The sequence below is a fragment of the Sprattus sprattus genome (assembly GCF_963457725.1).
Source record: "Sprattus sprattus genome assembly, chromosome: 3".
Classification (NCBI taxonomy): Eukaryota; Metazoa; Chordata; class Actinopteri; order Clupeiformes; family Clupeidae; genus Sprattus; species Sprattus sprattus.
Genome location: NC_137922.1, coordinates 12,528,195 through 12,544,527, shown reverse-complemented (window position 1 = coordinate 12,544,527; position 16,333 = coordinate 12,528,195). Strand labels below are relative to the sequence as shown.

The 16,333-nt window shown below is 46.2% G+C and overlaps 1 protein-coding gene across 1 annotated transcript; it reads right to left on the bottom strand.

Annotated features, from left to right (window-relative positions):
• Positions 1-10,500: 10,500 nt before the first annotated feature.
• On the bottom strand, positions 10,501-13,596 carry pcdh9 (protocadherin 9; the record flags this gene model as incomplete). The annotated part of the gene is made up of 1 exon (XM_080835228.1): positions 10,501-13,596. The coding sequence occupies one exon, from the start codon at positions 13,594-13,596 to the stop codon at positions 10,501-10,503; it is 3,096 nt and encodes a 1,031-aa protein (XP_080691354.1).
• Positions 13,597-16,333: the final 2,737 nt, after the last annotated feature.

Sequence of the window (16,333 nt, the reverse complement as noted above, 5' to 3'; positions counted from 1 at the left end):
AAACACATGCTACCAGTCACCTCTGCTCAGTGACTGACCAATCAGTGAAGGGATTTGCCTGACACCACATCGCACCCTGAGCCAACCAGAGTGCTGGTCACCTGCCCTCTACTTCCTGGTCAGCACTCTGGAGAAAAGCTTTTTTTTATAAATCACCACATGGTCTGAGTCAACCTCTAAAGCCTTTATTTATTTATTTCATTTTTTTCCCCGCCTCCCTTCAGTCTGTTTCTTTTTACCATCCATCCTCAAATGCAGTGTTAGTTCCATGCCCTAATCTCTTAATTCAAAAGAGCTTTTCACCGAGTATCACAGAACGATATCCGTTCTCAAGAAGACCAAAGCACATAAAACCGTGTTAACTATTCCACCACTGCCAGATGAAAGCCATTCCTTTAATGAGGAGAACAAACACAGCCACCAATGAAGGCTAACAAACTAATCGCACTAGTCACATGTAAGTCACATTACAAATCGTTACAAGTCAGCATCATATGTCACGAGCATTAGCACTAGGGGCTTAGCCTACTAGAGTCTAACTGCCTGAAGCTTGTGTGAGGCTAAAGTAGTGTGGACAGGGCAGGTCACAGCGTCAGTGGCTGCTGCTGCTAATGGAGGCTGGAGAGTGAGGGATATCAAAGTGCAGAAACAACATATCCTGTGGTAAGACTCTAATCCTCCACCCCCTCACTCTCACTTTTTCTTTCTGAGAGTCTCACTCGCACTTTGCCTGGGTAAGCTTCTCTAACGGAATTAGACCAGCATGGCACTGGCAACATCAGAGTGAACTTTAGTCAGGAGTTTGGAGTTATAGGGGGAAATACTTTCTAATGTGTAGAAGGTTGAGCTTGACAATCTAGTAGTTGAGGCTAAATCAACCTAGCAAAAGCAACATAAACCTCATCAGGACTTCAGAGCTGTAGATTTACTATCTTCTTTTATAGTGCAAAAGGTTGGGTTTAGCAACAGTTAATGGGGGATTGTGACAAAATCCAGCTAAAACTGATTATTCTACTTACTTTCAAGTTGATCCTTCGATATACAAGTCTGGGGTGCGTCTATTGGTGCCTTCTCTTTCGGTCGCTGTGTCATACTAATGTTACATGCTAATGTTGTCATGAAGGTAGATTTGTTGCATTGTACAAACATTACACTAACTACAGGCCTAAAACAATAAAGTACAGCATCCAGTTCATCCGTGATATCATACAGAGATATTTATGTAGTTTTGGAAACACTATTTCTCACTATAGAATCTATAGAATTGAATGTTTAAATATATATGCAGTGGAAGCCATCTTGGAAGTGAAAGGTGTGTTTACTTTTAGTAAAATAGCATTTTCTCAACCATTCAAATCCTAACTGCCAACTAACTACCTGAAGAAACAAATGTTAAGTGCTTAATTATAACAGTACTGAAAAAATATATTAACAATCATGAGAAGATCAATCAAAGAACAATCAAACAAGTTAATATAAACATGAATAACTACGAATCTTGAAATATGCTAGATTATGCTGGTTTATCATTAATCAGTAATTTGCACTCACTATAGCTGTGTTAGTCTGTATGGTGATTCTGTGTTGGCCAATGACACGTAATGTTTGGTGTGTGAACCATTAATGCAACATGCAGGAATTGGTGATGTTAGGAGTGTAGCTGTGACCCCTGACTTCAATCCACCATAGGAACCTTTTAAACTTCTACACCACACTTCGCTCAACACACATAACAAAGATGAAAAGAGGTGATTCAAGTTCTTAAAACAGAAATTTCCATTTTTGAACATTTATTATGAAATTATAAAGAAGAAAGCACTGTTCAAACAATACGTCTTTAAAAAAAAACAACAGGATGTGACGATTATAATGCAGATTACTTGTGCATTTGCATTGAGTACAGATTCAAAGGGGGGCTTGGAGGGAGTACATTACATAGGGCTTAAAAAAAAAAACATAAAAAGTCCAGTATTTCATAACACAGCACATTGAACAACATTACCAGGAGCTCAGTTCAGTCTTTTTGCTTTGATTTAGTTTCATTTTGTTTCGTTTTGTTTTCATGTTTTACAGGAAACATTTCTATGTACATCATAAATTACAGTGGATACAGTCAGACAGCGGTGAGCATGGGATGGGGTCAGAGGGCAAGGGTCACACAGGCACACTGAAGTGTGTCATGAATCCCCCCGCACAAACACACACAGCTTGTGAACATGCAATGGCACACTGTCCTGGTTGGGGTTAAGCCTACCATAACCAGCCACTTTAAGACCCTTTTACCAGGGTGGAAAATATTTCCCAGCTGGAGGGTCCCCATAAAATAACTACTCCCACCCCCCCCCCCAAAAAAAACACCCAGAATTTCCCAGAAAGTGGGGTTATGAAGCAGAGGAATAAAAGAAGAACATAAAACTAGAGGAGGATGGGCGAGCAGAGAGAGATGTTCAATAGAAGAACTAGACAAAGCAAGTGAGACAATAAATGACAATGAAAGAAAAAGGAGAGACAGAGGGCACAAAGTAAAACAGAGAAAAGAGGGGGGAGAATAAGATGGAAAGGAGACAGAGAGAGAAAGAGAGAGAGAGAGGCATCTGATGTCAGAAAACAAAAATAAAGGAATCAATAGATATAAATAAAAGTATCCCCAGTGACAGTGGCAGGAGCCATCACTGCAGCAAGGTGAGTGCAAGCTGACCCTCACAAAAACCACAAGGTTGAGTAGGAGGCTTGGCAGCGTGTGTTTGCGAGGGGGGGGGGGGAGGGGGCTGTGGAGTGGAGGATGGCAGTTTAGGGAAAGTGGGGGTTGGGGGGGGGGGGGGGGGGGGGGAGGTGGGGGTACATACTGGCTCATTCAGTGCTGTTTCATCGCCCTGCATTCATGGGTCTTTTTTTATGACACAACAATAGAAAGAAATCAGTGCAAACATGGCAAAGAAACATTTTCTTCCAACCTGCTACCTCAGGCATTTCATTGAGGGGGAAAGAACAGGCCAATCGACACACATTACGTTCTGTCTGTGTGTATGTAAAGCACTAACAGATTTTTTTTAACACTTGGAGTGTTTGCATGTGGGTTTTTTTTTTTTTGCCCAGTGTTTGTGTAAGTTATTTGCAATCGTTCACGGCTAAAAATGAGTGGAATGAACCTCTCTTTTTTGCATAAGTAGTTAGTGGAATCGCTGGAGTGCTCTGGGAACGAGGAGAGAGAGAGAGTGGAGGGAGCTGAATTAATGAGATGGCTTAAAAGGCGTCAGTCAACACAGAGAGGCCTTGTGTCAGGCTTCTCTGCATGCAGCGTCGCTCAGCGCACACACAAAATAAATAAATAAATAAACACCCCCCCCCCCCCCTCCCCCAACACACACACACACACACACACGAACAAAAACAATCCCTGAGCGATCTGCTTATCAATCAGCTTGCTTTGTGAAATGACATTAAGATGGATGACGCTGACTTTTCTGGCTACTTCAATAAATGGGATGCCATCCAGAAGTGATGGGCAGGAGAAAGGAGAAAGCAGAACTGCACACACACACACGCAGCACGCGTACACTCACAAACACACACACCCACAAACTCATACACACACACACACACACACAAGAAGCACACACCATCACACACACCCTCTTGTAGAAAATGTTAAGCTATATGAGCGCAGTCACATCCCAAATCTTTTCTATCTGACACACACACACACACACACACACACACACACACACACACACACACACACACAGTCACACAGACACACACACAAACACACATTCACATACACTCACAAGATGTAAGAAGTATGTAACTCACAGATGGCTATGATGGAATTTACACCTTTGCGAATGGTCATCGCCTTAACGGCATGAGAATGACTGGTGGTGTATGAGGGATGAGCCAGAGGCACAGCGATGGCAGGCAGGGAGACAAACGCACACACATAATGGCATGAAACCCATTTATTAAACAGAAGGTCGGTCCTGGTAATGTTGCCAGTGCTTTGTGTGTTTGTGTGCCGTCTCGGCCCACTCGTTCTGCCCGTTGTTATTTGGACAGGGGACTGCTCAGATATGTGCACCGCTTCCCGCGGAGTTCTGGAGCCAGGCAGGCCTCGCCTTGGAGTCGGGCCATGGACAAATGCCGAAGCACTTCTCGAAAAACTTGGGGAGTCGAGAAACAAACATAAAAAACGAAATCGAAGCAGGACAGAGCCCACAACACTAGAGAGAGAGAGAGAGAGAGAGGGAGAGAGATAAAGAGAGAGAGAGAGAGAGAGAGAGAGAGAGATGTAGGAGGGAGTGTGGGCAGTGGGGTCCAGGGTGGTCAATCCAGACAGGTTCTTTCATACCTTCTGCTTGTTTTGATGCGGGCCCAAAGAGAGATGCCCCCGGGCCATGCTTGCATGTGAAAGCGGGCTGAGTTTGGCGCCGACGGCAGGATGAGGGGGCCTGCCTCAGATACTCGGCTGCTCTACCGGCACCCGCCTCACACCAACCGACAGCCAGGATCCAACGGGGCCTTTCACAGCCAAGTCCATTAATGGAGAGAGCCAGACCACTATCCACCTGTCCACTGATATATCCTCGTAGCAAGCTCTTAATGTATTATGCAATACATCATGGCATTTTAACTACATATTTGCATACGATAGCTGAAGATATTGGGCAGTATGTAATAGCATTGATTTTTTTCCTCTTGCTATTTATATATATTTATTTCAGGAAGGCACATGACATGGTTTTAAGGTGTTGTGAGGCTGCACAAAATAAATAAATAAATAAAAAATAAATACATTGGTTGTTAGCTTGTTATGAGTGTTTCATTCAGAGGGGAAACAACGCTACAAGCTACCATATTGAGTGTAAGTAATAGGATGCCGTACTTCTCAACTTGGCTTGTGATCACAGAAACAGCACCAACTGATTTTGCATAGGCTTTGCAAAAGTAAAAGATAACATCGCTAGCCAAGGGAGTTGAGGGTACAGTCATCTGAAAAATGCTCCATTCACTTCCTATTGGCTTAGAAACATTACAAAACAGCGAAAGGAACACATCCCACATCAGCAGTCCATTCCCTGGTTTACAAATCCTATCAGTCTTAATATTCTTTCAGTCGTTCTCAGAGATGTAGAATGATGTATTGCCAGTCTAATAATGTTGATGCCATTTTCCCCTTGTCTTTTTTGTTATGTCTCCTTCTCCTTCGCCCCCCTCCCCCCCGTCTCCCGCCCTTTCCCTCCATCCCTCTCTATCTCTGTCGCACCCACCAAGGTCTGCATCAGCGCAACGCGCAAGATATGGCAACAGACTCTCCCCTCTGGCTCAGTCGTGTCACAGTCCATTAATCTTCTCAGGGTTCGGGCTCGATCTGCCGAGCCCCCCTCCGTACTAATCCCTTATTAATGGGGCAAATGAACCTGCGGAAAAGAATGTCTCCCCCCAGGCCTGCAGAATTACAATGGCATGTCTATCACTCCTGACCGTACGGGGCGAGCGAACGAACTAGTGAGCGAAAGAACAAACGAGGAGCTCCTGTTTGCATAGGGCCCGGCCATTCATCCAGCGCAAGGTCGTCAAACCACTCGTGAAATACGTACTCCATGACCCTCCTCCTCACCTGGTTATATTTTATATCATTACTATTCTCTCTATTTCACACGCTCTCTCTCTCACACACACACACACGTACACACATGCTCATGATCATGGACACCTGCGAGCACACATGGAATGGTTGACGTACATGCACACATACGCGCATGAATGTGAATATGAATGTGACCATGAATATGGTCTAATGGGTGCTCACACACAGCGGACAGACTCACACACACACAGACACACACACACACACACACACATACACATAACCATTCTCACAACATCCCCCAGGTCAGGGTCCTCTCTGCATAGCGCTTCTCCTGTCTGGCAGCCAAGTGTCACCTCATTTTCAATTCCACCAGTCTGAGAGTCATCCCAGATGCTCCAGACCATAAAGACAGACAAACAGAGAAGCAAAAAAAATGCGCTGGAATACCTCTGCGATTCAAGTCATGGGCAGCTCTTGTTTTCGTTCGCTGCCGGTAGCACAGCACATGAAAACAGCTTATTATGTGGCAATTCAGAGGGTGGGAGAAGGAGAGAGAGAGAGAGAGAGAGAGAGAGCTGAAGGGAGGAAGAGATAAAGAGAGGGGGGGGGGTGAGAAAGAAAAAAAAACACTTTTCACTGATGCTTTAAAAAAAAGCATGAGAGAATTCATTAACAAACAGCCAACACTGCAAACACACACACACACACAAACAATGAGACACGTACTGCCATTTGAATGCTAAAAGCAGCCTTCAGATTTCACAGGATCTGCGAGCCGTATCGCTGAATCTCAATCTGCCAGGTTTCTACATTCCTCCATCTTCAGCATTTACGGAGCAGCCTGTTCTACATTCAGGCGCCATTCTATATTTTAAGGAGCATTTTCTAAGATCACTGTTGGTATTTGAACAACACTCCCAGCGCTCCATCCATCCAATGTGGGCCTTTGTGATTCCCATTTCCACACATTTGATTTACATCTTCTTGGGTCTTTTGAGATCTTTTCAGGACCCAGATTAACTCAGTGATATGGCACTCTGCATGCCAATTAGTCTCAAGCCCACTCCAGATCACAAGTGGTGTGGTGCGCTGTGGTACGGAGATCCCCCAGTTGGCTCAGTTTTGGGAGCAGATTTCCATCAAAGCGAATCAATTCCTGAAAGTGACTTAGACCTCACCGGGGCCCAGTTGAGTCCTGTCTTTCTCTCTCTCTCTCTCTCGCTCGCTCTCTCTTTCTCTCACGCACACTCACTCTCTCTCTCTTTCTAACTGTCTTCCTCATCCATTTGAGATTTGGGTTAGCCGAGTAGCGACGGTGCGAGCAACGTGCTCTCCGATTCAATTTGCCGCTCGCAGTTTATTAATCAAGCCCACTGAAAAGTTCCCCCCACTGAGACCTGTGCTCATAGCACTGAGCAGTGAGAGTTTAATCAATAACTTAAATGTTTCATACACTCCCTAATTGACTGCTTAATGTGTCTCCTTCCCCCAACATCCATTATGGAGAACCTACAGAGGCACTGAGAGAGGGACAGAGGAGGAGAGGAAACAGAGGGAGAGAGAGGGGGAAAGAGAGAGGGAAAAGAGAGAGAGGGAGCGAGGGAGGCCGTCATGTGGGACGCCGGATGGGTAGGAACGGGTGGACAAACATGTGGGATTTTCAGTTCATGGGGAGATGAAAAGACTGCACTGTCTTCTTTGTAAAAGAAGAGAGAATGAAAACAGGATGCTAGGAGACACAAAGAGCTCTGACAAAGATGTGAGGATGACTCAGAAAGATGAGTAACTTTGTGTTTTCTGTCCCTGTATGTGTGTGTTTATGAGCGTGAACGTGTGTGTGTTGTGTGTGTGTGTGTGTGTGTGTTTGTGCACGTGCTGTTACCACTCTCCATGAAACTAGGGCAGTGTTTCCATGTCTTGACTGTTGTTTACACTAATATAGTTCACTGGGGGTGGATAAGGGGGAAAAATTAATTGCCCTATCGCTGTCAGCACAGTTTTGAGAGCCCATAATAAGACTGCTTCTCCTTCGACATGCCCCTGGCTGCAATAACTACAATAACCAGCGCCGCGGCTCAGGCTCCACTAACACTATCTCTGCCTTTCCAGAGGGAGGCTCAGGAAAGAAGCCTTTTAAAGAGAACAGGGGTGAGGGTGCGAGCGTGAGCTCTAGAGGGGGAAAACGAGTGTGTGTGTGTGTGTGTGTGAGAGAGAGAGAGAGAGAGAGAGAGAGAGACAGAGAGAGACAGAGAGAGAATGAGCCAAGTGTGCTGACACCGACGTTCCGGTGGATTCTGTGAAGGAGCTTTGTGGGGCAGCATGGATTTATAGGCCAGCCCGGGTGCTGCTCCGCTTCTGTCTCAGGATACAGTAGCACACATTGTTTGGGTCATGGGGAAAAGCGAGACGAGCCTGGACTGCATGACACACACACACACACACACACACACACACACACACACACACTCTCTGGAATGGAGGAGGCTTACTCCAACAGTTCATTCAGGCAGCTGTTTGGAAGAGTGTGTCTGGGGAAGGTGACTGGCAAATCAGCATGTCTGATGACTCAAGTAGAAGGCAAGTAGAGATCAGTGCATTCATTCATATGTGTATCCATGTGTATGTCTCAGCTCAGTAGAGACCTGTCTATGTGTATGTGTATGTGCATGTGAAGGTGAATGTGTGTGTTTGTGTGTGTGTTTTTGTGTGTGTGTGTGTGTGTGTGTGTGTGTGTGTGTGTGTGTGTGTGTGTCTGTGTGTGTGTGTGTGTGTGTGTGTGTGTGTGTGTCTGTGTGTGTGTGTGTGTCTGTGTGTGTGTGTGTGTGTGTGTTTGTGTGTTTGTGTGTGTGTGTGTGTGTGTGTGTGTGTGTGTGTGTGTGTGTGCGTCTGTGTGTGTGAGTGTGTGAGTGTGTGTGTGGTTGAGTGTTTCACAGGGTTCATTGCAAAGCCCTGCCTTCATTTGTGGTTGATGGTGAGTAACATGGCCCCTGTAATGTGTAAGGTGTCCTCTGGAGGGAATCAATGCATTTACACAGGCGTGAAAAAAGCACTGTCTCAAGAGAGCTACTCTGAGGCATCTCTCCCACGCACGTACACACGCGCACACACACACACACACACACACACACACACACACGCACACAAATAAAAGCCTTAGAGCAAATGCTATTAAACGAACACAGACTCACAAAGACACTAAGATACACACACACACACACACAAATAAACACACTCACGCACACACACACACATACACACTCACAGTATCCTGCTTAATCCCCACTCTACATGAAATAACCCAGCCCACCAAACTGAAGGAGATGATACTGTAGTCTAGTTCAGCCCATTTTTGATGCTCAAAGAAATTGCTCATGATCCTGGGGCAGTGACCCAAGAGTGTTTGTCAGTGGGAGCCACTACACACACACACACACACACACACACACACACACACACACACACACCTCCCCAGTGCTACCCATGCTGGCTTTCAGATGATCATCTCTTATCCTCCACACCACTGACCACACTCATCATTGTTGAGTACTCACAGTACACACAGACACACACACACACATGCACACACACACACACACATACGCACACGCACATGCACACGCACACACACACACACAAACACACATGCACATGCACACACACACACACTCATGTACCCACTGTAGGGTTCTCTCCCATCGCCCCCTCCCATGCTATTACAGATGCTGCATGTTGGCCCAGAGCCAAGCTAAGCCTTACAGAGCAACACTGCCCCCTAAAGGTGGAGTTCCCCCTCCCTTCCCTTCCCTTCCATCTCTCTCGCTCACTCACTCTCCCCTCACTCACTCTTCCCCTCTCCTTTTCTCTCCCTCCTTTAGTGCTATGGGAGGTGTCTCACATTAGAAGGGCCCACTGGCTTTGTTTACGTCCTGAATAGATCCAAATTGAAATGACTGAAAAGCACTACGGATTAAGCCGATATTTGAGAGTCATTAATAGATTATCCTTTTAGGGTTGGATACATTTCAAATTGCATAATAGCTTGGGTTAGTTCCCCAATTAGTTCACTACACCAAAAATAAAAACAATCAGAATAATAAACAAAAAAAACTAATAACAGTAGTAAAACTAAAAAAGTAGGCAATTTATGTTTCTGTTTTTTTTTTCCTCAGAAGATATTAACGTGTGAGCCAAAGTTATTACTTGCTGTGTAGGTTGGTCTGTATTGTGATGAAACACAGATCAAAGAAACACACTGAAAAGGCTGAAAAGAAAAAAAGAAGTGGGCTGCCAACAAGAATGTGGACATGACAAAATAAATAAATAAATCACGCCAAAATGATCAATCGGGAAAGGAGCCTTATTGTAGCTGAACCTGCCTGCGCAAGAATGGGGTCATTTTCAGGGGTTTTTCCCAAACGGCAGGGTATTTGGCAAAGCGCTTGTTGGAGTAGTGATTGCAGTAGACAGGCAAGAAAAAAATGTTTCTTTTACATAGTCTGAAAGCATTGTGTTGTTGTACAGTGATTAAAAGGCCCCCCAAAAACAATTCACCATTCTAGTCTCGTATCCTACAGTATCAAGTTCTGACACTGGCTGTCTATCTTCACATATCCCACCAAACGTAAGCAATTTTCTGCCTGGCTCACTTTTCATTCAGTTCAGCAGGTAAGCAAGCAAGCAAAATAAATAAACAAACAAGGGAACAGACACCAGAGATAAAATGCCTAGATGCTACATACTGACATCAGCAATGTGCCTGTGATTACTCATTGTAAAATCTAACCACAATGATGAGAATGTTGCTTTTTGGTTTAAAACAGACATGATGACAACTAAAGGTGGGACCTTTTCCATTTTTTTTTCTTTCTTTCTTTTTTTTTACTCTCTGCCATCCAGCTATGACTGGCACTTTAGTACTGTGGCACAGAGCAATTATAAGCGCTGCTTATAGACCAGTAAAAGTGCTCCTTTACCTGTCTGGTGTGCAAGGGGGCCTTTGTCTTGAAACCTCCCTGGGAGCTGCATTCCGAGGCACTGAAGTGGTCCGAGCTCGTGGAGGAGCGCTTGGAGAGCGTGTCACAGCCGCCGACGAAGGTGTTGTCCAGCGGCAGCTCCTGGATGACGTGGTGCTTCTTAACAGACACCGGCGTGTCCGCCTTGAGGTGGAAGGCGGACTGCGGAGAGGCGGACTTGTAGTGCCTGGCCAGGTCCGGGCTGCTGGGCTTGAAGGTGGTGGTGGGGGCGGTGTTCCAGTCGAAGCGCCCGATGCTCGGCTCCTCAAGTTCAGCCGGGAGGCTGATGCTGCCGTTGATGGGCTCGTGCGCGGGGTCGTCCGGTTTGTTTTCCTCGATGGTGACAAAGTTCAGCAGCGAGCTCTTGGGCGATTTCCTCTTCTTGCGCTTTTTCTTCTTGTTCTGCTTGTTCTCCGTGTTGGGGGACATCCACTCCGCGCCCTGTTTCTTACGCTGGGCCGCCTTGAAGCGTGACGCGTGCCGACAGCGCACCAGGATGGTGACGAAGATGACCACGATCACCACCATGGCTCCCGCCACGATGGCGATCATGATTGTCAGGTAGTCCCCACTTTGGTAGGTCTCACTGGCGTCCCCGATGGGTCGGTCGATAGGGGTCTCGATCTTACGTCGAATGAGCTCATAAATGTGACTGGAATTGCCTACTGTGTCATTCACATAGAGGAAAACTAACACTAGTGTGTGTAGAGACCGTGGGTATCCCAGGTCACTGATGTTCACCACCAGCCTGTGTAGGCCGATGTCTGATACGGTGGGCTTTTCCTCTAACGTGATGTTTCCCGTCACTGGGTCGATTCGAAACAGCCCCTTGTTATTCCCACTGATGATGGTGTATTTGAGCTCTGCGTTCATGCCTGTATCCCCATCCACAGCAAAAACCTCAGCCACCACTGATCCTGGGATGGCTGAGAGAGGCACCAGTTTGAATGAGGTGTTGGACTGTGGGGACAGCACGATGGGCACATTGTCGTTGACATCGATGACGTTGATGGTCACTTTGGCAGCCGAGGAGCACGGAGGACGACCGTTATCCATAGCCCTCACGTCGAAAGTGTACGAGCTCTGTTGCTCGCGGTCGAAAGATACATTAGACTTTATTACTCCACTGTACGGGTCGAGGATGAAGTTCTCATTGTCATTGAGGATGGAGAGAGACACTGCTGCGTTCTCCCCAGCATCCGCATCCGTCACTGTGATCACCCCCACGGTGCTGAACTTGGGCAGGTTCTCCGAGACAAAGAACTGGAAGTGGTTGTGGGTGAATTTGGGGCTGTTGTCGTTCTCATCCAGGACAGTAACGATCACCGCAGCCTGGCTCTGCAGCGGAGGGGTCCCGTTGTCACGTGCCGTCACGGTGAAGAGAAACCGCTCCTGGTCCTCGCGGTCGAACACCCTGGACGCGGTCAGCTGACCTGTTTTACGGTCCAGGTCAAAAAAGGACGCATTGGGACCAAGCTGGTAAACAATCTCTGCATTTTTACCACTGTCCTCATCAGTGGCAATGATGGTGGTGAGGAAAAGGTCCCGCTTGTTATTCTCCTTCACAGTCAGTTCAATGACAGGTTGGCTGAAGATGGGCGGGTTGTCATTTTCATCCTCTATTCTCACTCGCACCAGTGCTGTCTGGTTTAAGCTCGGTTTTCCCGAGTCAGAAGCCACAATTTTGAAGTTGTACTCCTTGGTGCCTTCGTAGTCTAGCAGAGCAGAGGTTTCCAGCAAGTACTGGTTGTCATAGACAGCTTTGAGATGAAATGGAACATCTTTTTCAATGAAACAGATAACTTTGCCATTTACGTCTGTATCTTTGTCTGACACAGTAATGAGGGCAATCTTTGTGTTAATAGGGTCTTTCTCTGACAGCCGAACAGTGCCATTGATGGGACTAATGATGTATCTGAGGTCAATGTTAGGGGGGTTGTCATTGACATCAGTCACATTGATAGTCACTGTAGCCCTGGCCGGACTTGAGCTTCCATCACTCGCCATCACAGATAGCTTATGAATGGCTGTCTCCTCTCGATCAAGTGGTCTCTGCACTGTTATGAGGCCAGAGGTTGAATTCAGTGCAAAGAGTCGTTTAGTGGCTGGGGACACCTGAGTGCCAAACATATACCTTATCTCAGCATTGGCACCGACATCTGCATCAGTGGCTTGAAGCCCGACCACAGAGGTCCCGATGGGGGAATTCTCCGGAATGTGGACCTCAATTTGACTCTCCTTGAACACCGGACGGTTGTCATTGACATCAGTCACTGTCACCTGAAGGATGGCTGTGCTGGACTTCTGGGGATTGCCTCCGTCTTCCACTTTGATTTTCATGACGTACGTGTCCTTTTGTTCCCTGTCTAGATTCTGCTGCACAATCAGCTGCGGCCACTTCTCCCCCTCTGGCGTCTCCACGATGTCCAGCCCGAAGGCACTCTGGCTGTTCACCAGCTCGTACTTGTGAACGCTATTGGGTCCGGTGTCAGGGTCCGTGGCGGAGGGGATGGCGAAACGACTGTTGATCAGCGTGTTCTCCGGAATGGAGATGTTGATCACTGGTGACGGGAACATCGGCGCGTTGTCATTTGTGTCCTTGACGACGATTTTGATCTTGATGAGCCTGAAGTAGTCGTTTGGCAGGATGACCACTTCGATCTCAAATGCACACTCGCTCTCCTCATAGGACGAGCCGGGGCAGAGCTTCTCCCTGTCTATGCGGTTTGAGGTTGTGAAGATCTCCCCCGTGTTGCTCACCACCCTGAGCAGAGGATTGTCCCCTGCTTTAGACACCAGCCGGTAAACCAGATTAGCGCTGGCTCCAGTGGTCGGGTGTGTGTGGGAGATGTTCAAGTCCTTTGGTATGTTTCCAATAAGCACGTTCTCTTGCAACTCCTCCCGAATGGGATAGATAAGTTCTTGCGCTATGGATGGGTCCAGCCAAAAGCAGGCTACGAGGGCAGTCAACAGATAAAAATCCTTCAAGTCCATGATGATGATGATGATATAATTACGTTCCCAGCCTCTGTGTTTCAAACGGTGATCTCCATGCAATGTGATCAGAGATTTGGTCTCGTGAAACCTTGCAATTGCAGCCAAGAGGCAGCCAGGCACGACCCTGTAAATGAACAGTGGTTACAGTTCATTACAAGGCTTCATTTTCGGGCAGTCAGACAAATGTCACTTCAATTTTCTACATCTAGTCCTCACTTCTGATTGTGGCATACTCACTGTGTGGACTTTTAGCAAATAGTTCAGGGTATGAATTCAGTCAAAATAAATTCAACACTTTATATTCAACACTTCAGTGTAACAGTCTAAATACTGTCATTAGTAGTTAGCTAATCCAGTTTAATCATAACTGATTCACTAACACTATAATAATAATAATAATTGTATTCATAATTTTAATTTGAATAACATTTAGTCTTTTTTGCCATGCAAGGCTCGCTTTTCTTGTTTTTTTCTAGATAATCATTATCTTTACAACGGGGGGCACACGATGGCAAGATTAAGCTGCCGCATCCACTGTAGCCAGTCAAGTACTTAGCATCACCCTTCAAGACCCTCCACATAATGTGCATAACGAGTATTCAAATGCCTCTAAAGCACTTGCCCTTGGTAACTTTAGAGCAACGCGCCCTTTTTCTTAGGCATTGCTATAGTAACATTGACTTCTGCAATGACAAGAGAGCATAATGAAATACATTTGAAATGATCAGAAGCTGAATTTGGTAATAACCATACAATTACGCATAGAGAATTATGTGAATCTACTCACCTTTTCTCCCGCGGATCTGAGTGTGTAGGATGTCTGTTATCGAATGTTCCGGTCGCACATCTCCGCTACAAATCCTTTCTATACTCGCATGGATGGGAGATGTTCATTAACTCCAATAAAACGATATCCGTACTGATCATAGCACAGCTCCGGGGGGACGCTGGTGTCAGAAAAATATCTTTCCCATCGAAATGACAGCAGTTGAGGGGACGAGAACGGCACCAGTCAAAGGTGACTCACAGAGCCTTCACGGATCAGGCAGTTCGTTTTTATGGATATTTAACTTTCCATTCGAAGAAATGCACCGTTTCATGCGCGGACTGCGGTGGTCGGTGGATGCGCCTCTCCAAATAGAATCAGGTGATCAGCGGCGCACCTTCCACTCCTGAGGACTGATAGGTCCCGCGTAGTTATTCCGCATCAGCACATTGCCCCCCAAAAATAAGCCGCGTATTCACTGGCTTGTCAGCAACCTGTTTAAAGCACACACTGCTCAAGTGGCACGGTTATCCCAGCAAATTGGAGTCCAAGTTCAAAATTCTCCTCATGCAATTATCTTCCTCTGAGATTCAAGACATTTCTATTTAACTTATCTCTTTGGCGAGATATGATATCCACGGTCTTCCTGGCAGATCTCCCGCGTTACAAAGGGCACCTGATTCAAGGCGACCTGCTTGGACTAGAGAAAGCCGACAAATAGTCCAACGGAATCGGATGCTGCCACGGGATGGAGTATGGCGCGTACCCTTGCACTCCCCTTCTCAGAACTGAATTTCTTGCACTAACTCTGAGTAAGCCCACAGGGGGGTGTGAATTACAACACGTTGACGCCCCCAAAGCCGCTGATTGGTCCATCTCGCCGTTAGAATCTCGATGCAGAGAGTCATACGGATACGATTGGCTCTCGCCAGCATCACTTGAAGCTGGAGCATCTCCTACCGAAACGCTGGGTGATAAACTGACGGCTGCGGAGAGCTGAAGTCTTCAGTCTACAGCTACGGTTTCAGCGCCTTTCCTAATTCAATGCACGGCTCTCTCCGGTTTCTTTATGTTTTCTTATCTTGCATTGCACTTAATAACAAATAACATAGGATTGTTTCAAATAAAAAAGAACAATTACCAACATAATATGGAATCCGGGGGAACGCAGTCAATTTCGGTAACGGGCAACGAACAGTTATCAAAGTAATGAGAGTAGTTTATCTTGGCGAAAAGCATGTGCTTGAATAAAAAGATGGTTTAGTATAATACTTTGCACTCCCAGCGTTCGTGTTTCCACGCGGTGCCTTCAGTAGCTTGTCCTTGTAGGCTATGACAGAAAACGAAGCAAGGGCAATGAAGCCCACAGCTTACAGAGAACGCCACTTATGTACCGCCAAAGTTAATGTAGAAAAACTGAAAAGCATATGTTTATAACTGCTCAGAAAATTGATAATAGCCATACCATTGAAGGCAATAATCAGCGCGTCAGTGTCTTGTAAAAAGTTAATGTGGGGATTGAAGCCAATGCAGAGGGTTAGAGAATAACAAAAAATGGAAAGACCGTGTCGAATAGCCCATGATCCACTACTGTCGCAGTTATTGCTATGAAAGTGTCTTTCAAAACCTGCATCAAAGCCCACCTGTGAGTAACATTAATACCACGCTATTAAAGATATTCTTCTTTCAGCCACCGATTTTAGATCTGTCCAGAACCGTACAATATTTAGATGATGCATTGATGATAACGGATGTACAGTGCCTGACATGCCGTCTGCTGCTACTGAATGGCAGAGGTTGCATGGTCAAAGCAACAGAATGCTTGTGCTGCGGTGAAGACCACCATCTAGAGGACATTAGAGGGAAATGCGTGATGTGCCGGGTGCGATCGCTGCATCTTTCCTCTAATTCGTCACGGAGACTATCGTTGTGTCGATCATGTGCAGACGACGTGCTATCACATGGCTC